This window comes from Aegilops tauschii, chromosome 1 (assembly GCF_002575655.3).
Source record: "Aegilops tauschii subsp. strangulata cultivar AL8/78 chromosome 1, Aet v6.0, whole genome shotgun sequence".
NCBI lineage: Eukaryota > Viridiplantae > Streptophyta > Magnoliopsida > Poales > Poaceae > Aegilops > Aegilops tauschii.
The window spans coordinates 458,000,339-458,021,953 of record NC_053035.3 but is presented as its reverse complement, the minus strand read 5'-3'; the positions used below and the strand labels follow the sequence as shown (position 1 = coordinate 458,021,953).

The 21,615-nt window shown below is 46.8% G+C and overlaps 3 protein-coding genes across 3 annotated transcripts; 1 reads left to right on the top strand and 2 right to left on the bottom strand.

Annotated features, from left to right (window-relative positions):
• Window positions 1-605: 605 nt before the first annotated feature.
• On the bottom strand, window positions 606-938 carry LOC109745664 (ethylene-responsive transcription factor ERF098-like). Its single transcript, XM_020304780.1, has one exon. It carries the CDS (start codon window positions 936-938, stop codon window positions 606-608), a length of 333 nt encoding a protein of 110 aa, XP_020160369.1.
• Window positions 939-10,960: 10,022 nt separating this feature from the next.
• On the top strand, window positions 10,961-14,342 carry LOC109745667 (nucleosome assembly protein 1;2). Its single transcript, XM_020304783.4, has 11 exons — window positions 10,961-11,180; window positions 11,278-11,321; window positions 11,431-11,526; window positions 12,316-12,408; window positions 12,654-12,732; window positions 12,860-12,924; window positions 13,029-13,213; window positions 13,293-13,470; window positions 13,553-13,596; window positions 13,682-13,853; window positions 13,947-14,342. The coding sequence occupies exons 1-11, from the start codon at window positions 11,117-11,119 to the stop codon at window positions 14,013-14,015; spliced, it is 1,089 nt and encodes a 362-aa protein (XP_020160372.1). The 5' UTR covers window positions 10,961-11,116; the 3' UTR covers window positions 14,016-14,342.
• A 603-nt stretch (window positions 14,343-14,945) lies between these two features.
• On the bottom strand, window positions 14,946-18,752 carry LOC109745669 (probable ADP,ATP carrier protein At5g56450). Its single transcript, XM_020304785.4, has 2 exons — window positions 18,309-18,752; window positions 14,946-15,937 (listed from the first exon to the last, which is right to left on the bottom strand). The coding sequence occupies exons 1-2, from the start codon at window positions 18,663-18,665 to the stop codon at window positions 15,311-15,313; spliced, it is 984 nt and encodes a 327-aa protein (XP_020160374.1). The 5' UTR covers window positions 18,666-18,752; the 3' UTR covers window positions 14,946-15,310.
• Between the last annotated feature and the right edge of the window lie 2,863 nt (window positions 18,753-21,615).

Below are 21,615 nucleotides of genomic sequence, written 5' to 3'. Positions count from 1 at the left end.
CCACATCCCCGCTTGGTTCAGGCACAACTTTTGCAGAACGCGTTGCCGTTTGGCATCATGCACACGACTTAGAGCATCTCCAACAGACACTCAATGTACAGCGTGCTAAAATAAATTTTCCAGTGTCGAAATAGCAACTTTTTGCGCTCAGCAGAGCGCTGGCTCCAGCGGTCGCTGTAAAATATTACGCGCGCGCGACACTACAGCAGCCGCTGTGAAAAACGGCGCGCGTGAACAACCAAAGCACATACGAACAATATTTGAAACATCATATAGATAAGCATTCAACGATACAAATAGTATAGTTCAACTCAACACCACAAACTAGTTTTACGATACAAATAAAAATAGATAATTACGATACTAGGGTGCAAATAAACTAGAAACTGCTTCAAGTCGTCCTCCTCGGTGGTGTACTCCGACGAAAGAAACGCGCCATCCCACCGAGGATCGTTGTCGTCAAAGGTCGACGCCTGTCCTAGTTCGCACTGCGCTAACGCCAGTGTCTTGCGCGCACGCCTGTCCGCTCGTTCTGCGGATCGCTTTGCTCTCCTCTCCACCTAGAAGGCCTCCTTAGCGGCGACGTCCTGAGGGTAGCGCTGGCATCACTCCGCCATGGCGTACTCGTCTGCCTCGGCGATGAGGAGGCGGTGCTCCTGCTTACGGTGTTCGTGTCGGTCCTCGTCGGTGATTAGCCGCGGTGGAGGCGCGAGGTCCTGCACCTGCAGGCACGTCCGCGCGTCATTGAAGTTCATCTGCGAACGTGGCCTCGAGAGGCGCCATGCTGCCGCTTCGTATGCGCGGGCAGCCTCGTGGGCGGTCTTGAACATGCCGAGGCCGAGACGCACGCCATCGGAGCGGATCTCCGCGTAGAACATGCCGGAGGGGCGGGCGCGGACGCCGCGGTAGCCGGAGTTGCTCCAGGCGCGCGGCAGCATGTCGGCGGCGGGAGAAGGTGCGGTGGCGGGGCGCTGGATGCGAGGAAGAAGGGGCAGCGGGGAAGAAGAAGGCGCGCGAGTGTGCGGTTGGCGGGCTCGGGCACGCGCGTTTTATAGTGCACAACACGCCGCGCGCAAAAACTGCCGCGCGTCGGGGCGCTTTTTGCCGCGCGCCTAAATCTCCGCGCCCGCTGTAGCACGCGAAACCACTCCGCGCACGCTAAAACACGATTTTCCCCGCGCGTGTGAAATTTACCGTGGTTGTTAGAGATGCTCTTATAAGAAGGGGCAGTGATAGGCGTTGGTCGGCCGACCCAAACTTTCGGCCGGCCGCCACGCAAGCCGCACGATTACACAAATCTTGAGCATTAGATCTTTTTTATCCCCTCCACTACACACTTCCACTGGGGCGTTGACCTTCGCCTGCCGCATCTGGCCTCTTCGTCCTTCTCGCGCATCTGGCGAGAAAGCTCGCTCCATAGCCACCAGCATGTCTCTCGCCTCGCAAACAACAACGCCACCCCACAGCTCACCGGCGGTCACCGTCCCCCATCTCCCTTGTTGCAGCTTTTATGATGCAGCTCAGCCACTCGTCGGTACAAACTCCACCCCCTGCTGGATGGCGGTTACAACAATTCTATATATCGGCCGACAAAGACAAAAAAAGAGTTGGCTGCAGCTCCGCCCCCATTGGTCGCTACCTCCAGCTTGCCGCTGTCATTGGTTGTAGCGCCACCTCCAGTAGACGGTTGAAGCAAAAAAAATCGGTTCCAACAAAAAGTAATGCGCATTCGAGCAAAAATATCTCAGAAAACAAAACTCCATTAGTCCATTGAAGCAAGAAAATTGGCTACTTCCAGCAAAAAAAACACCAGTAACAACAAAAAATTATGAGCAGCAAAACTCCGGTAGTCGGTTGAAGCAAAAATAAAACTGGTTGTAGCATCCCTTGCCACCGGTTGTAGCATCTTGCTCAACCAGTTGTAGCATCTACCGTCGCCATCCAGCAAAAGCCCAGAGTGCCGCGCACCCCATCGCAACTCCAAGTAACGGCGGTTCCGACATTTCGCTGTGCAACACTTCATAAGTGAAGGTTGCACATGGGCGCTCATTTGGAGAAGTCAATGTTTAGCTTTCAACGGCGATCTTGATAAAGGATGTAACTGAAAATATGTCTCTTTTATCTTCAGAAGAGGTTCATTTTCCTTTGACATCTGCAATTCATTGGTTTCCATGCTAGCAAAATTTTCAGATGGTATATTATGTTAGTTCTACCTTGATAAGCTGCAGTCGTTCTCTTTATGACATTTCAGTAAGTAGAGTGTTGCAAAAAATTGATGGTAAGAAATTTCATAGGAATGATGAGCTGAAGGGAGGCAAAAGAACCAAGAGAAAGAAGCCGCCTAAGGATAATAATTTTTTAAGATGCGGCATTCACTTTACTCAATATGAAGGAGCCAATATAGGCCCCTGTGTGGACTTCCCTTTTTCTCCAAGATTTTTTGCACGAGGCTCTAGAAGCCAACATTCTTGAAACTGATATTCTGCTGCTTATGCTACTTTGCCTACTAGAATTTCATCCAAGAACATGATTTTTTGAATTAACAATCGTTCCAAAGAATGAGCCATCGAATCACTTGCTAATGAGGTATGATATTTTTGCAGGTGCGGCTGAATGAGGTATGCATTTATGAATTGATTCCAAGTATACAAGGGGTATTGAGTTATCTCGTGAAAGGAAATATTGCATGGCACTTAGATGAACACTTGCAATGTAAATGAGTAAAACATTGCCACACTCCCCACATATTGTTTCAATGGCGTTCTCTCTCCAGATTTTAAATTATTTTTGTTACTTAAAATAGAATGATGAAGGATCCATTGGAGTAACATGTTTTTTTTCTATAGCAATCGCACAAACCTTTGTATTGTGTAAGTGGCTAAGCCATTGCCGTTTGTCAAATGCATCCGTGGAAGAGACCCATGAAACACGATAGAGATTCTTTGGGGTTTTGAAGAACCATTTCATTTATAAATCGGACATACAGTACACCACCATCGCTGGTGCTACGTGCAGGCATTTCATTGATCTGATAAAACAAAACACAGTTTCCCAAATGATGGCATCGCGAGATTAAGGACTTCTGAAGCGATGGCAATGTTAGAGCAAGGGTGGATGAGGAGAATGAAGGTGAAGGGAAGTAGGGGCTGGGAGAAAGATGTTGTCTTCTTGCAAGGAGAGGATGGTTAACAAGACACGACAATTGCGAGAAGAAAACAAGTAGGGAAAAGAATCAGTATTTGTCGTTGTATATAAACGAAAACCACATATCATCATTATTCGACACATATTTCTGAATTAGAAAAATTATTTGATCTATAACTTTTTTTTCATCATTCCGTAGCAACACACGAACATTCAACTATCTGACATAAAAGGAATAAAGTATAATTTATTCCATGCCCCCAAGCGGGCAGAATTAGCACAAATTAGTCTCCTAAGACAAGAGACAAGCCAACTTGTCAACCACCATCACCTTTACGATCACGCAGCTCTTGCGTACTACTACACCTCACCGTATCAGTTGCCATCCATCTGCTCATACGCGTAGGTAGTCCCGTTGCCGACGGCGGAGGCGGGCAGTGCGGGTGGCCCCGTGTAGGGGCACTCCGCCTTGCACTCATCCCGCGTGAAAGAGCACGGTATGTTCGGCAAGCTCATGCAGCAGAAACAGGAGGTGTAGATAGGTTCACCCTTGGTCTCGCAGTCCCGGCGGACGCAGATCTTCACCGTAAGCTTGCTCGCCTCGCCGTCGGCTTGCTGCCCTTCCCTGTAGCTTCTCCCGGCCTCCACGCGACCCACTGCATGCAGCACCACAAGTTAGACGGCGACCGGAAAAACAATGGTCTGAGGAGGAGCAAGGCGTCGCTGCTTACACTGGCCGATCGCCGCCAGGCACCCGATGAGCAAGACGACGGTCATCGTCACATTCACGTACGCCCTCATGTTTCTTGCAGTCTAGTCTAGTGTAGATGGGGAAAATGTGTGATATGACGAGCGAGTTCGATTGCTAGGTCGTAGGTGAGGCCGGCGATGGCTGCCCCGGCTCCTCGATTTATATAGGGAGAGATGATCGCGTAGTTATTATAGTACTATAAATCAATATGCGTTCGGTGAGATATGATTTACCATTGATTTCTTTTAGGCGCGGGCGATTAATCCGCGAGATCTTACATACATGTGCTACACTGCTAGTAATCGGCTCCATTCCAGACGGATCTCCTTCCCGGCCCCCCACCGAAAACCAAATCCTCGCCGATTCTGATTTTTCTTTCCATTCTTTCCAAACCTGATCCCCGCCTGATCTGAATCTTGACAAGGGATTTGCCTCCGTTCCAACCCATCCCGTCCGTTGTGCAAGCCATGGGAGAGACAGGGGAGCGCGGTGGCCTCTCGACCATCACGTGGGAAAAGGACATGCCGATGCACTCCCGCTCGCCGCTGCCTCTTGCGCGCTCGTGCTCCTCCGTCCACCCTCACCTCCAATTCGATCTCCGGCTGTCGCGAAACCGCAGATGGCCAGTCTGGTACACGCACCCGCCGCCCGTCACAGAGGACACCGCCGCGCGCCCCGCTCTTAGCGCTGCCTTGTACGTGGCCAACTGCGGGCCTGCGGTGGTGCTGACAGCTGACCCACGAGGCCACGACGATGTCGCCTTGCCCTTGAGGCCGCCGCCGCGGACGACACCGGCGCGCGTCACCGTCCATTTCGGTGAGCCTGTCGCCATCTCCGTTCCCCCGATCGATGGCTCTCTCGTCGTGCGTTCACTAGTTTGGTCGATGAGTTCAAGTGTGCCGCCTAGGTGAACTCGAGTCTCAACCGTTGGCGCCTTACTAATAAGTTTGGGTTCAGTAGAATATGTAACTTTGTTCCTTCTGCATGAGCTTCTTGCAGCTGTGGACAGGATGTTGTTGGCTCAGGCCTTGTACAATGCAAGGTGCTTTGAGAGATGCTTAGAAAAATAAATTGGGTTTTTCTAAAGCACCAATGCCTATTTCTAAAAGAGAGACGCCTAATTAAGCGTTTATCTTTTTTTTGCGAGATAATTAAGCGTCGTCTATCATGTACAAATAAGCACCCGTGTTTGAGGAAAGCCTGATTTATTTCTCCCCTTAAGCACCTTGCATTGTACAAGGCCTCATGCGGCCATTGTGTTGCAGCCGTTGCCTCACACTGCTGACTCTCGTGTATGGAATTGATCCAAGTGAAAGTGCTCCTCTCATATATATATTTCCATCCAAGGAAGTCACGCAAGAATTTAACCAGATGGCCTACAATATCTAACAACCCAAACAATCGTGTCATATATCAGAGTAAGTTTTAATACACTCAAATAGCTATCCATCAATGGAGGGGATGACGCCATCACCAAGGCAAGGAGATAGGTTTCAGAGGCGTTGCATCAATGGAGGGGGTGACGCCGCGTCCGAATAATTTGCCTCTGTTTTTCCTCCATCTCGGTGATGCTCTAACCAGCGGTGCCAGGGAGCAGATGGCTTGGTGTTCTTGCCGGTCTTCGGATCCGATGAGATTGGTGTCTAGGGGTCGGCGCTTGGCCCTCTTCTGGGTGGCATTGGCATCGGCTATTTGTAGTTGTGTTTGGTGTCTTGCAGTGGGATACGTGCGGTAGACGGCGACGTTCCGCTTCTTCAACTGTGTTGGATGAAGTTGATGACGTCGGGATCTAATGGACACGGGGAAGAACCCCGACCGACTTGCCACAAAGCCTCGGTCTCGTCGCCTTGCGGCGGTCTGGTTCATCGGCTCGAAAAGCATCCTTATATGCGAAGTGCTCCCTCAGATCTTGGTATGGTGGTTGTTCTTCTTTTTCTGCGACATTGCCTTGGTGATGGTGGAGGACAATGGTGGGCAACTATTCAGCGAGGCACCAGGTTCTCCACTTGTGAAATTCTAGTTTTACCGGTTGGAGGATCTTTAGTGCAAAAATGTAAGACACCTATGTATGTCTCATGTGGTGACCGCATATGTACTCTCTGTAATAAGTTTGTCTACTAATGGAATATATGTGGTTATTTCAAAAAAAAAATTGCTATCCATCTCTAATTATTTTCATTAGAGGTTAACTAAGTTTTTTTTTTGCACCTTGGACACATTATTGAAGGCGCAACATGACTTGGAATGGAAGAAGTTAAGGGGGTTGTCGGAGATTCAATATGGTTCAGGATTGATACAACAAAGATTTTAAAAGAGTACTATATTATATACCAAATATATGGTTACACATATGAAGAATGATGACACTATATTAGATGAGTTCTTTGTTCTTTTGTAGGTTTACTTTGGTTTTCTTTTTTCCTTTCTAGTTTTATCGGTTTTTTCATTATTATTATTATTTTCAACACGTGTCTATCTTTTCACGCAATATACATTTTCCGTATACATCAGAGAAATTTTTTATACATGTTTAACTTATTTATTTAAATACATGATTAACATTTTTTTAATATATTTTTAATGTCTACTTTTTTCATACACATTGTATATTGTTCGTATACAAGTAAAACTTTTTTTTAAGCTTACAAGTAAAACTTTTCTTATTCATGTTTTAGCATTTTTTTACAAAAAAAGTTTTGAACTTTTCTAATAGGTGTTAAACATTTTTCAAATACAACTTGGAACATTTTTTGAATGATAATAAACTTTTTGTGAAGTATGCAAATATTTTTTTTACATTGTACAAATATATTTTTAAATATCACAAACACTTTTTTGTAACTTGTGGACATTTTTTAAATGCAATGTACATTTTTTAAATACACAGACATTTTATTTACACTTTATACACATTTCATTTTTCTAAATGTGACATACATTTTTGAAAACGTCTCTAACTTTTTCATACACACGCTTAACATTTTGTAAATGCATGATAAAATAAATTGTATACCAAGTCTTGCATGCTTAATAGTTAAAAACGAAAATATGCGTATTAGATACCCATAGTAGTTCAGAAGAAAATAAAATGTTACTACGATTTATTGTATACCAAGTCTTGCATGCTTAATAGTTAAAAACGAAAGTAAAATGTAAACATGGAATGTCTTGCATGAAGAATAATTAGGCAACAAATCAAACATTCATTGTGCGGCGGTACATACCTAAAACAATCAAGGTGCCCACCTAGGTCCCAGTTAATTTACCCATACATACCCATTCATGGTGTGTTTCTTCGATTTTTTTCATCCGTTCACCGCAAATAGATTATTATTTTTCTATCCGAGGTGGTACTAAACTTTCTATGTTCGTCTATTAGCAAAGAAAAAACAATTTGTGCAGAATTTCGTACATGGGCCGCGCGCACTATGGCCCCGTAAAGTCAGCCCATTTCTTCCTGCCCATATAGCAATAAAAAATCCTATTTCCCGCTAAAGGCGGTAAATAGTTTCAGGTACGCACAGGGCGCTCAAAACTCAGCGGCTCATTTATGCTTGTGTTCTGTTTCCATTTTTCTTTTTCTGTTTCGTTCTCTTTTTGTTTCCTATTTCTTTTATATTTTCCCATTCTAAGTCTATTTTATATTTTTTTGCTGAGATTCAAAATTTTCAAAAAATGTTCACAATTTCATTTTTATTAAAAATTCATAAAAAATTACGAATTACATAATTGTTTTCCTATTATAAAAAATGTTTGGATTTTTTTTGTTGTGACAAAAAATTTCAAAAGTTAAAAAATATTCCCATTTGTTAAAAAAAGACTCTATTTATTTATTTTTTTGGAAAAATGCATTTTAAAAATGTTCCAAATTCGAAAAATATGCTTGTGTTCTGTTTCCATTTTTCTTTTTCTGTTTCTTTCTCATTTTGTTTCCTATTTCTTTTTTATTTTTCCCATTCTAAGTCTATTTTTTACTTTTTCTGAAATTCAAAATATTGGAAAAATGTTTGCAATTTCATTTTTATTCAAAAATTCATAAAAAATTACGAATTACATAAATGTGTGGATTTTTTTTGTTGTGCCAAAAATGTCAAAATTTAAAAATATTCCCATTGGTTAAAAACTTACTGTATTTTTTAAAAAAATAAATATTTGGAAAAATGCATTTTAAAAATGTTCCAAATTCGAAAAATATTTTTGTTTTCGCGACATGTTCAAAAATTGAAAATAATTTTTTCATTAAAGAAAAAATTGCTAAAACTCTTCTGAATCTTCAAAACATGTTCCTATTTTTAAAAATTGTTCACAACTTAAAAATGTTCATAGTTTAATAAAATGTTCATGTTTTTAAGAAATATTTGTGAATTTCAGGAAATGTTCCTTTCAAATTGTTTATTCTTGCTTTGTCCAAAAATGTATGGACTTTTCAAAAAAATAACTGTTCATAATTTGGAAAATGTTCACGTTGCCAAGTATATTTGGCAGTACATCATTATCAGTTTTTGAAAAGTTAAAAAAAATGTTTCGACGTTGCATTATATTCTTTAATATTCACACTGACCATTGGTTAACAGGACACGTTTGTTTGAGTGGCTAGCGACATGTGGTCTGGTCTTTGAGGTCGTGAGTTCGATCACTCCCATACTGGGCCTGCTCCGCATCCGGCACATCGAGCTAAGTCGGCTTGTTCAAAATAAATGACACCATAACTTATTGACTTCCATGTGCCAAGAAAAGAGAATATGATGGTAATTATAATTGAAAGAAATTGTGGGCACGTGCCAATACAAGAGAATACGGACATGTGGGGGTCTTGATCCATTCTTATAATGAGCTAGAGGCATGCAATTTTATTATCCCGTTGCAAAGCACGGGCATGTGTGCTATTATAAATAAATAAACCAAAGTAATAAACTAAATAAAGGAAAAACAATAAAGCGAAGAAAAAAGGGAAAAAGTGTGACGTCAGCATGGTTTGGCATGTGGTTATTGGGCCGGCCCAGCACCGGCTCGTACTCGATGCGGACGGCCCATAGACGCTGCCGCGATCGTGTCACGTGTTGGCGGCCTCCTGCCGTGATTCGTCTCGACCCTCGAGAGGAATCATTGAATATGCCTAGTCGTTCCCGCCGTGCCGTGCCGTCCGGCCGCGTGCGTGCGTGCGTGAAACGATCCACCGTCTCCGGCTCACGTGCAGCAGTGGCGCGCCATAAAGCATCGTCGCTCGTCCGTCCGACCGCGTCGTCACTGATGAATGCACGCACGATCCGGTCGACCACCGACAGCGAATCGAGATGCCGGGCAATGGGCCGGGCGAACCTGTGCCTTTCTTTTGCCAACGTTGTTCTTCCATTCCGTGAATCGGATGGCCGGCACGAAAGGGATGTCGTCGGACGCAAGACAGGGAGCCCCCAAGCCGAGCGAGAATCGCGCTCAAACTTGCTGGCCACTTTGCCTTTTGAGAGACACAGCAGAAAATAACCGGTCGATTCGCCCTGAACGAACCTGCCCATGGCTCCACTCCCACGAGATCGTGCTTTGCTTTCGTACTGTGTATACGTGGGTACTACGACGCCACATCTGGGAAACCTCTGCATCATTTCCCGCCCATGTTTCTGGCAAAGAGATCCAAAGATTAACGGGAAGTGGCGGGCAACCGGCCATACGCTTTGCCACCAAACTGCGACTGGCGACAAGGCATATGTTTAGTGTTTAATTGGGGATAGTTTGGGTTCGGTTAGAGCTCCTTGGATAACATATATATGTTTGGTGTTCATATCTGTGATGTTGAACGCAGAGCAATAAGCAATTAGTGTTAAGTACAAAGTTTTGGTCTCGAAAGCGGCCCGGGTAATTTGGGTGGCATGAGATGATTTGGTTCTTAATACTAATATTGTCTCGATTCTTTAAGTTCAAGTTTGACCAACGCACCATAGGGTTATGCACCACAAAATTTATATTATTGAATTCACATCTGAAACGACTGTGTTGTATAACCTTCAAGACACTTGATTCATGCATTATTATTGGTCAAGTGGATGGTCAAAATTAAATCACGGGATACGAGCATGGTGTGTAAATAATTTTTGCAAGCGCAACACTGAGCTTCCAACAGAGAGTGCTTTTGCTACTGAAACACCAAGATGTTTATTTCTGGTGTTCGTTGTACTGCCATGATTGAAAATGAATTGATCGGAAGTTTTCCCGCAAAAAAAAACAATGTCGTCTAAAATTCAAATTAGGTTTTCTTTTCTTATCTTCTCATTTGACATATATTTCAACCAACGGATGTTTGATTGCAGTTGTTGACCGGTGAGGTATTGGTTGATGATCCAAGACGATGCGGATCTTACTACTTTGGCGGGGTTGTCGTGCACATTTGTCCTTTTCTCCATATCATGTTGATGAATGAACTTTTTTGTTGTGTTTCTGGGTTGTTCTTGAGGTGGATGTTTTGTTATTTTGTTGTACCGAGTAATTCTCGAACAGGAATCTAATTTTCTTTAGAACGATAAGCCTATTTTCTAAAAGGACATACATAAAAATTGTCAATCATTTAAATTTCTAAAACCTTTCAATTATATAAACCCTTGTTGTCTGTCCTATATTCAAGTGCTTACCTACTGCCTAGCATAAATTTTCCGCATACAATAATCTTGGCACGGATCTTACTATATCTCCGCATACCCAAATCCGGCATGTAATAGTAATCCGGAAAATCCCGCATTACTATTGCCCCGATGAGGATCTCCCCGTTTTTATTGCCGTATAAATTCACCTCAAATCCGTCCAATCGCAATTTATGTCGACGGGCTGGCTTGCCAGTGAGAAAGCGGCCACAGCCAGTCACGTCCTGCGCAGCCACAGCTCACAGAAATTCACAGCCGCGCCCCAGGAATATTCCGGCAGGCAGGACAGGAGCACCGTCCGTCTCTCCCACCGACGCGTGGGCCCCGCGGCCCCCCCGACCGCGCCGCTCCCGAGTCCAAAGTCCAAACTCCAAACCGGCGGGGCGCGCCCGGGCTATAAATCGCGGCCCACGACTCGATCTCTTTTTTTATCCCTTCCCCCCGCCTCCACCCCTCCCACTCCCCCCACGCAGCAGCCCGCGCCCCCAACCCCCCACCCCACCCCCACGCGCCGCCGCCGCTAGGGTTTCTCACCCAGCCCCCCCCTCGCCGCCGCACGCGCACGAGGAAGGAGCCCGAGTCTCCAGCAGCCATGAGCGACGGCAAGGACACCCTCGACCTCTCCGCCCTCGGCGCCGCCGTCCCCAACGCCGCAGGTTCGTTCCCCGCTCCCCGCCTCCCCCCTCCTTGCTGCTGTTGCCGTTGATGGGCTGCGAGGTCTTATCGGTTTCGCTGCTGGTGGTTTCGATGCAGAGCTCAGCGCCGAGGACAAGGCCAACCTCGTGGAGTCGATTAAGGTGAGGTTTCCCGCGGCGGCTCTGCCTTACGTCGTTCGCCTTTCATTCCAGGGGGCTCTGGGTTGTTTTTGTGGTGTTCCTGTGCTGATTCGGTGCTGCGGTTGTGCAGAACACGCTGCAGGGATTGGCGGCGCGGCACACGGACGTGCTCGAGAGCCTGGAGCCCAAGGTCAGGAAGCGCGTCGAGGCGCTCAGAGAGATCCAGGTATAATAACAACAGGGGTTCCACTACGCGGTGCTGTTGCCATGCGTTCCTTGTGGCATGAATTTGGTACTGCTTCCTAGGTGATTCGCGGCAGCGTGGATCATTAACTGTTCCTAAGTGCGATTTCTGCGATTCCCTGATGCCACTTGCGCTAGACGGTACATACAACTTGGTAGGTACTGCCATTGATAAGACGGCCTGTGTAACAGTACAGGTTGGTTCGTGGCTGTACTGCCATGATTGGTTGCTATCCTGACTGAGCAAGGACTGTTGAATATAGTTTGCGCGGTTGCTTATTAGTGGACGCTTCAGGCTGTGCTGGTGATTCCTGCCATGATTCTAGGAAAGTGATAGCAGCTGTCTAGATTTTAGTTTCCCCTGATAACCGTTTTAACTTTTGAACTCTTAACAATGGGACATTGGGGTTGGGTAGGACAAGTTAGATAACAGCGTGATAGAGAGATCAAAGACATTCATGTTTCCCAAACCGACAACGCATAGGCTTGTCTTTTACTTGAAGCTTTATTCATTCTTTGTTTGGATTTTCCTGTTTCTACACTTTGCCAGTATTTCGAACAAGGCGACAACTTGGTATGTTGCCCAGCTCTATCACCGATTTGCTACTCATTAGATTGTAGTGTAATTTCCTTTTTTAGAGAAGGATGGTATCATATAAAACGGCACTGGCTATTTTTGGAAAACACAACTAGTATGTTTGGACTTAAAAAATAATCTAGTTGTATCTGTTGGTGGACTTCTTATCTTTGTTTGCTGCTTGGCACCTGGCAGAGCCAACATGATGAATTTGAGGCAAAGTTTTTTGAGGAGAGAGCTGCACTTGAAGCTAAATATCAGAAGATGTATGAACCACTGTACTCAAAGGTAAACTAATTGATACCAATATCGGTGCTTGCTATTTGCTGTTTATTCCTGTTGCCAAACTTCACTTTTGACTCCTGTAACGGGTGTTTAACTCTCACCTGTACCATGACAATAACTGCTCAAGTTGGATATACAGAAATCGTTTCTATTTTGCATGTTTCATACAATACAAGCTGTCTTGAATCATGTTTGATGCTGTATGCCATGATCCATCTGATGTATTTCTTGCACCTGCAAAATGACAGCGTCATGATGTTGTCAATGGTGTGGTTGAGGCAGAAGGCGTAACCAAAGATTCAGGTGAAGCTGCTCCAGATGAGAAAGGTAAACATATGTTGACCTGTGCTAAGATCTTTTGAGCAATTTTCTATGCTGGATGGAGATCATATATAGGATAAAAGGAATATAGTCTCTAACTGTCTTTAACTTTGTATATTATGCTTCCCTGCAGAGGAAAAGGGTGTGCCAGATTTCTGGTTGAATGCAATGAAGAACCATGAAATCCTTGCTGAGGAGGTGGGACATTGCACCTTTTTTATCCAACTTGTCTTTAGATCCATTTGCACGTCTAATTCTATTGTTTGGAATCTTATTTATTATTATGGTTTACTCATATCCAGATTCAAGAGAGGGATGAGGAAGCTCTCAAGTACCTCAAGGATATCAAGTGGTACAGAATTACTGAGCCAAAGGGTTTCAAGCTTGAATTCCACTTCAATACTAATCCATTCTTCAAGAATGAAGTGCTTTCGAAAACGTACCACATGATTGATGAAGATGAACCAATCCTAGAGAAGGCCATTGGGTAATTATTATTTCAACTCACATGTTGTGTTTATTATTATTGATTGTTCCACTAATGTGTCTGTTTTGGTATTTTTCAGAACTGAAATTGAATGGTATCCTGGAAAGAGCTTGACACAAAAGGTGCTAAAGAAGAAGCCAAAGAAGGGGTCGAAGAACACTAAACCTATCACGAAAATCGAAAATTGCGAGAGCTTCTTTAATTTCTTCAGTCCACCTCAAGTTCCTGATGACGATGAGGAAATTGATGAGGATACAGTAAGTTAAACCTCCTTTATGTTTGCTCTTGTGTTTGAAACTTCTGTGAGAGCATGATTTGACATCTCTCTCATTTCAATAGGCTGAACAGTTGCAGAACCAAATGGAGCAAGATTATGATATCGGGTATGTAAAATATGCTCTGTGCAGTACTGCAGTTCTATGCTTCAATGTTAGTTCTCTGTTCTAATTATCCATTCTTGTTTCCCAGATCTACCATCAGAGACAAGATTATTCCACATGCTGTTTCATGGTTCACTGGAGAGGCCGCTCAAGATGAGGACTTTGACGGCATCATGGATGATGACGAAGATGATGAGGAGGATGAAGATGAGGATGAGGATGACGAGGAAGATGAAGATGATGACGATGGTGATAAGAAGGTATGGAAGCCTCTGAGAGTTGTTTCATGCTCCTGTTAATAGGTTCAGTCCAGCGTCATATTTTTCCCGTTTTTCCTTTGTTGATTTGAACAGAAGGGTGGGCGAGTTCCTGCAGGGGAAGGTCAGGCAGGGGAGCGGCCCGCGGAGTGCAAGCAACAGTGAGGTCCTTCCCAGATGAAGACTATTTTTCTTGGCTGAAGAATGTTTGGTTCTGCTTGATGCCATGTCGTTGAGTTTGGTTCCGAGGAGCCAGTGGGGGATTGGTTTTGTGGAACCGGTGGGGGGTTTCTTTGTCGGGGACATGGTATTATATACTGGTAGCATTTCAATTGTTGTATTGGGTTGAAATACTTTTGTCCGCTGCTGCGAGTGATCATCGATGTTGCAAGTTTGGTAGTCCTACTTGTTTTGCCAGGAAATTTTGATATACTAGGTATTTGTGTGCGCTACATTCATTGTTTCAAAATGCATATCTGCATTGCCTGGCTATTTCTCGGGTCGCAGCTGAAACTAAACTTGTGTCGAAAGGCCTGAGCAAAGCTTTTGGTTTCACTGGTTTCAAAACTGGAACACTCGTTGTCCAGTGTGGAGGCCAAAATCAATGTCTGCTGTGATTAAACCTTTTGGTTTCAATGTTTACAAAACTGGAACACTGTCCGACGTGGAGGGTGAAATCGGAGACTCTACGCGTGGTATGCTAGCCTGATACTGATTAAGGCAGGAAAAGTTAGTAATCCGCGAAGACTTTGGATATCACTTGTAGCTGCATTTTCTGCATCAGAAAGCAGCTGTCTTTTATTTTTGTGCATATCTATGGCACGGTAGGTACAGTAAGGAATGTTCGTTTGGAGGTATGGAGAGGGAGGAACGGATCATAAACACTACTTGTCATGGTTTTTGCAGTTTATTGTCATGGTTTTAGTAGTAGTTTAAATGAGAACAAAAACCATGGTTTTAGTAGTTTAAATTTGAACAAATACGGAGTATTTTGGAACGGAGGGGAGCAACAATCACGCGCCTGATTATGAACTCCTTGAGCTAAATGCATGACAAAGGTCCTGCACCTGCCCTGCCATTTTGTAGTACAAGATATTCATAGGAAGGCCAACAGTGTTAACTGAACACTCTTTCAGTGTAGTTCCAACCTCACCACCAGAAAGCACACAGGCAGAGAGGCAGTCAATCCATTGGAACTTCGAGTCACACACGAGAGAGACGGAACGAAAATCAAAACAAACAACAGCCAGCCACAATCTCTGGGACCATGATGCCCTTGCTACTAGTTGTAGTTGGTTGGTTAGTGGCGAACAGCAGGAAACCAGTACTCGCCTACTACAAACAAAGCGCTTGATCCGAGCCGCCGCCGCCGCTGCTGCTCCGTGTACCGTTTGGTCGTGTCTAATCTCCATGCCGGAACCCCAAAATCTGTGGAGAACCACACACTCTCTCTATACCTATCACAACCTACCCCCATTCATGAACTTCTTCACCTCGTCGTACAGCACGAGTATGGCGGCCGCGCCGGTGCTCCGGAACATGTTAGACAGCGCGCCCCGGTAGAAGGACCTGACCCCCTCCGCCCTGTAGATCTTGTGCCAGCAGTCGAGGGTGCCGCTGTACATCTGCGCCTCCATCCCCGACTGCATCATCATCCTCCGCCGCACCGTGTCCAGCGGGTACGAGATGAGCCCTGCCGTGGAGGTGACCGCCTGCGCCGTCACCCAGCGCTGCCACAGTGGGGAGTCCAGCGGCACCAGCGTGTCCTTTGCGGTGTCGAAGCCTCCGAAGTATAGGCCCCGGTGGACGACCATCCCGTGGAGCGACGCTGGTAGCCCTCTGTAGATGCCGCGGATGCCGTTCTTCTTGTAGATGGTTTGGATGAAGTGCCGGATGCCCTTGAACTGGCGGGCGTCTGTTTGGCCAATGTCGGCTGCAAGGCGGGTGTGAGCTATGTCGAGTGGGTAAATGATGACCAGGGTAGTGCATCCGGCGGCGGCACCAGCGATGAAGTTGGTGAGAGCAATTGATGTGAACTTATTGTCTGCTGAGGTTCCTGCGTCTTTCAGTATGCTCCTGTACAGGTCCTGCGAGAATAATGAAGAGAGATTTTAGACATCACATAACCATAAGATAATTTTAAATAGTTAATAGTCAATCAAAAATTGCACATCAGTATTAGATTGGGTGCGGTTTCATGCTTGGACCTTTACATAACTTCCTTCACTATACTTACTGAACTATGCATCCAAGCTTGCAACATTAAAAAAAGAGCATGCTTGTATTGACAAAATAATTAATAGAATGGACAAAACAACAAACAATTGCTCTGAATCCTTGGTTATATTTATTATGACATTACGAGTTGTACACAATTTCTATCAGCATTAAGATCCAAGATGAGCAGTTCTTGCTTCCCTATAACCGTGTGCTAACATAAACATATAAGATATTAACTTCAGCTCACAACTGCCTACCTCTCAAATCAGTACACAAGACCATCAAACTAAGAAAGCTGACACATCTGGACAGAGGTTAACTACCCACCAACAAAAGATGCATGAAACCCCATGACAATAAGTTCGCAGCAGCAAGTAGGTAAAGTAGTACCCTATTGAAAGTAAGATGGACCAGCTTGGGATAGAAACACTGGGCCAATGCATAATTTTGGCCAGCAATTGACCATCTTCACGCATTCATCACCAATATATCCACATTGTCCATACATGTATATTCACTTTCAGTAGCTGGTAACTATTACCTAATATGTCTGTTTCTTGAGTTCTACTATGAGAAAAAACACCAATGGGTCAATGGACAGTATTGTGGTTATTTTCATGCCATCTCATTAGCATGAACAAAAGAGAGCACCTCCAAAAACCAACCATTCAAGATTTAATATCCTGTCTAGTGTCTACAATCCATGTTCTCATCATGGAAACAAATAAATGAGCATGGTTCGTCGAAGGAAAGTTAGCAGAACTACTGCAGTAGAAAGGGGACATCATGGTAAACCGCTAACTGAAGTATAACGGACATGCTTAACACTAAAAATTCATCTTACTCATAAATTATAAGGAAATTGCAGATACGTGCTTCTAAACTTATTTATCATCATTGTTTTAAAAAGTAATTAAAAAGCACAAGCAATAGGCCACTTGTTTGGTACCAATCAAACAATCAACCTAAAGAAGATTAGCAAGAGCATACAACAAGGGATTTTTCAGGTAACAGTTGACTCAGTATGATATATCATCTAGTGTCCTAACTGTGCACTTGCAACAACTTCTGCTACTTTTAAACGATAAGTTGTAGATTATCCTTACTAGTTATTGCTGCATCACAAAATCACTCTCCGTTCATGTTGAGACAAGACCTACTGGTATCCCATATGTTAAACTCAAAACGAGCTTAGGAGGTCAGTACACACTGCATATCCGACAACATAACTTTTCATCGCAGAGAATTGTCGTTTTGTTACCTTGCAAAACCAAAGGTGCCAAATGGCAAGTCAAATATCTGCTTGAATATCTGTTTCTGTAAATCCGTTATGCATTGATGACATCTGCTATCTTTCATGATCACTCTTTGTCTTGCGAGAAAGACATCCCATAATTTTATCCTGCACTAGGCCCTCGTAATCCACTAGTACTAACATGTCGATGATGTCATCATATGGTATCTTCATATGGCATGCAAAAAGTAGTTGGTGGTATAGTTGATGTAACCAGATTTTCGCTATATGTTGGCTTACAAGACATCACTCATAACAGTATAGTTCCAGTGCGTCATTCGTACCAACTTCCTCAACATAATTACTTGACCAAATAGATCTTAACCAGCCAGACTGTAAATGGAATTCTACAACTAGCCTATAAAAGCGCAGGAATATATGCACCAATAATACCATTCTCTAGTGTTTATATATCACTGATCTCTAGTGCTTTTGGAGACAAGGGTCACGAGCAGCAGAGCACTTTATTCTTTGATTCTTTGCCATTTTGGGAGGCAGACATTCATCCGTGGAGTGCGAAAGCCCACCAAATATCTTACTAAATCTTATCTGTTGTCAGTAAAGACATGTCACGGCCGAATCTAATCTCTCCATCCCTGCGAATTCACCTCGCCGCACGGCACTGTGGGGCATGGAGACGAATGGCTCTGGATGCTCCCTACCAAGCACGCAACGACATGGCCGGACTTGTAATCTCCCTTGGCATCACAAACCATCCTAGGCATAGCAAGTGGTGGATCAATCAAGCAAGGAACTGAAAAACGATCCCCAAATCCGCAGCGCGCATCTCACGAAACACTGACGAGATCGCGCCTAATCAACCAGCAGCAGCACGGGAAACGACGCAACGAAATGGAAATGCTACTGATCATCAACATGCCCAGTAAAACGGGGTTGGGATGCGGGGAAGAAGGAGAAGGGGGAGAGAAGGAGGGGGTCTGAACCTTGAGGGAGAAGTTGAGGGCGACGGAGGGGTAGTAGCGGATGACGGCGGTGCCGTTGCCCCGCCAGAGCGAGAGCACGCCCTCGTCGCGCACGGTGCGGGCGACGCAGTCGGCGAAGCCCCGGAAGCGGCGCGACCTCCCGAGCAGCGCGGCGTTGCCGTCCTGCGTCTGCAGCAGCAGCTTGACCCGCTCGATGGGGGCCACCACGGTGTGCACGGCGCCCCCCATCAGCGCCCCCGCCGCCAGATCCCGCCTGAACGCCCACGCCCGCCCCGCCCTCGCCGCCTCCGCCCCCGCCCCATCCTCCGCCGACGAGGCCACCCGCGCGGCCGCCGCCGCCGCGGCCCCCTCGCTCATTCGCGTCCCGGCTCGGCTCGCACGCTACGCTTGCTGCGCGATGTATCGGCGAGTTGTTTCGGTCGCTCGGGTGGTTCGGCTCGGTGGGTCGCTTCGGTTGGGCGAGGCGGGTCGGGTCCCGTTTTGTTGGGCCTGGCGGCGGGGCGATGATGATGAGCGAGACGGGTATTCGGGATGGGCTTCCCACGCAGCAGCCTTGGCGTTGCGTTGCGTGTCTGGAGTGCATCGCATGACGGCGTGCTCTATCCGCAGAGAGTTGGCGTGCTCTCTGTCTATCCTTTGGATTGGAGCGTGACAGGTGATGGTGAGCACTGTCAGCTGCCGTGATCGCCGGTAATTCCTCCTCTCCTCTGAATCACTCACTCGTTCTTCTGACGACTTGGCTGAATTTCTTCGGGTTTTCAGATATTTGTGGTGTGAGGATGGCGGATATGCTGACTTGTATACATCTATCTATCTAACGGAGGTGCGTGTGTCGCAGTCATGGTTGCTCGTGGAGAGTGGAAGCCGCGTCTCGCCAACTTGCGCGTGCCTGGACTATGACACGTGTTGTCATGTGAGGTTTCAAAACTTTTTGTAAAATAGGGTCTAGCATATTGTTATTCTGATCATCTGTATACGTATGTAATTGTATTCTGATCATCTATATATTGCGACGTGAGGCTGGATGTTAGCCACCCACGCAAAACCCTAAACCTACCTCTTCAACTTGGGATCAGATAGCCACCGGGCCGCCGCGCGAACCCTACGCCGCCGCCTGCTCCATCCGCCACCGCCACCGCGCGCCGCCCTTCTCTGTGCCGCCGCGATGTCGCCCACCGCCCTTTCGCTCTCCAACAACGTCGGCACCATCACCTCGCTCGCGGCTGCCACCGTTCCCGCCGCACTCGCTGTTTCAGCGATCTCCGTCCGCCTTGGCCGCCACAACTTCATGCTGTGGGGAGGCATCGCCGGCAACGTCTTAGCCGGCGCCAACCTCCATGGCTACCTGGACAGCACCACGGCGGCACCCGACAAGACCATCGCCGTCGGGACTGGCGATGCCGCGACGACCGCCGCTAACCCGGGGTACCACCATTGGTGGACTCAGGATCAGAAGGTCAAGGGCCTCCTTCTCACCTCCATGGAGGAGGACATCGCCTGTCAGCTCATCAGCCGTGAGACGGTGCAGGCGGTATGGACAGTCGTCGGTGCCATGTACGGCGCGGAGAGTCGCGCCAATGTCCGTCACATCCGGCATCAACTTCAGACACTGAGAAAGGAGGAGATGTCCGCGGCTGAGTACATGCACAAGACGAAGGCCCTCGCCGACACCATGGCTGCCGCCGGCTCTCCGATTCGTGATGATGGGCTCATTGACCACATCCTCACAGGACTCGGCTCCGCCTACAACTCCATCGCCGCCTCCCTGGGTGTGAGTAACGCACCTATGCCCTACTCCAGCTTCTACTCGCTCGTCTTGTCGTTCGAAGCGTTGCAGGCTCAGTAGAGTGCGTCGGAGGGGTGGACTCCCTCGGCCAACACCGTGACTGTTGGGGATCGTAGCAGAATTTTAAAATTTTCCTACGCTCACCAAGATCCATCTATGGAGTATACTAGCAACGAGGGGAAAGGAGTGCATCTACATACCCTTGTAGATCGCGAGCGGAAGCGTTCCAATGAACGGGGTTGATGGAGTCGTACTCGCCGTGATCCAAATCACCGATGACCGAGTGCCGAACGGACGGCACCTCCGCGTTCAACACACGTACGGTGCAGCGACGTTCTCCTCCTTCTTGATCCAGCAAGGGGGAAGGAGAGGTTGATGGAGATCCAGCAGCACGACGGCGTGGTGGTGGATGTAGCGGGGTCTCGGCAGGGCTTCGCCGAGCTTCTACGAGAGGGAGAGGTGTTGCAGGGGAGGAGGGAGGCGCCCAAGGCTGTTCTGTTTTGCTGCCCTCCCTCCCCCTTTATATAGGCCCCCTGGGAGGGGAGGGCGCCGGCCGGGGGGGAGACTTGCCCCCCAAGGCAAGTGGGGCGCCCCCCCACCCTAGGGTTTCCAACCCTAGGCGCAGGGGGGAGGCCCATGGGGGGCGCCCCAGCCCACTATGGGCTGGTTCCCTTCCCACTTCAGCCCATGGGGCCCTCCGGGATAGGTGGCCCCACCCGGTGGACCCCCCGGACCCTTCCGGTGGTCCCGGTACAATACCGGTGACCCCCGAAACTTTCCCGGTGGCCGAAACTTGACTTCCTATATATAATTCTTCACCTCCGGACCATTCCGGAACTCCTCGTGACATCCGGGATCTCATCCGGGACTCCGAACAACTTTCGGGTTTCCGCATACTCATATCTCTACAACCCTAGCGTCACCGAACCTTAAGTGTGTAGACCCTACGGGTTCGGGAGACATGCAGACATGACCGAGACGCCTCTCCGGTCAATAACCAACAGCGGGATCTGGATACCCATGTTGGCTCCCACATGTTCCACGATGATCTCATCGGATGAACCACGATGTCGAGGATTCAATCAATCCCGTATGCAATTCCCTTTGTCAATCGGTATGTTACTTGCCCGAGATTCGATCGTCGGTATCCCAATACCTTGTTCAATCTCGTTACCGGCAGGTCTCTTTACTCGTACCGCAATGCATGATCCCGTGACTAACGCCTTAGTCACATTGAGCTCATTATGATGATGCATTACCGAGTGGGCCCAGAGATACCTCTCCGTCATACGGAGTGACAAATCCCAGTCTCGATCCGTGCCAACCCAACAGACACTTTCGGAGATACCCGTAGTGTACCTTTATAGTCACCCAGTTACGTTGTGACGTTTGGCACACCCAAAGTACTCCTACGGTATCCGGGAGTTGCATGATCTCATGGTCTAAGGAGAAGATACTTGACATTGGAAAAGCTCTAGCAAACGAACTACACGATCTTTGAGCTATGCTTAAGATTGGGTC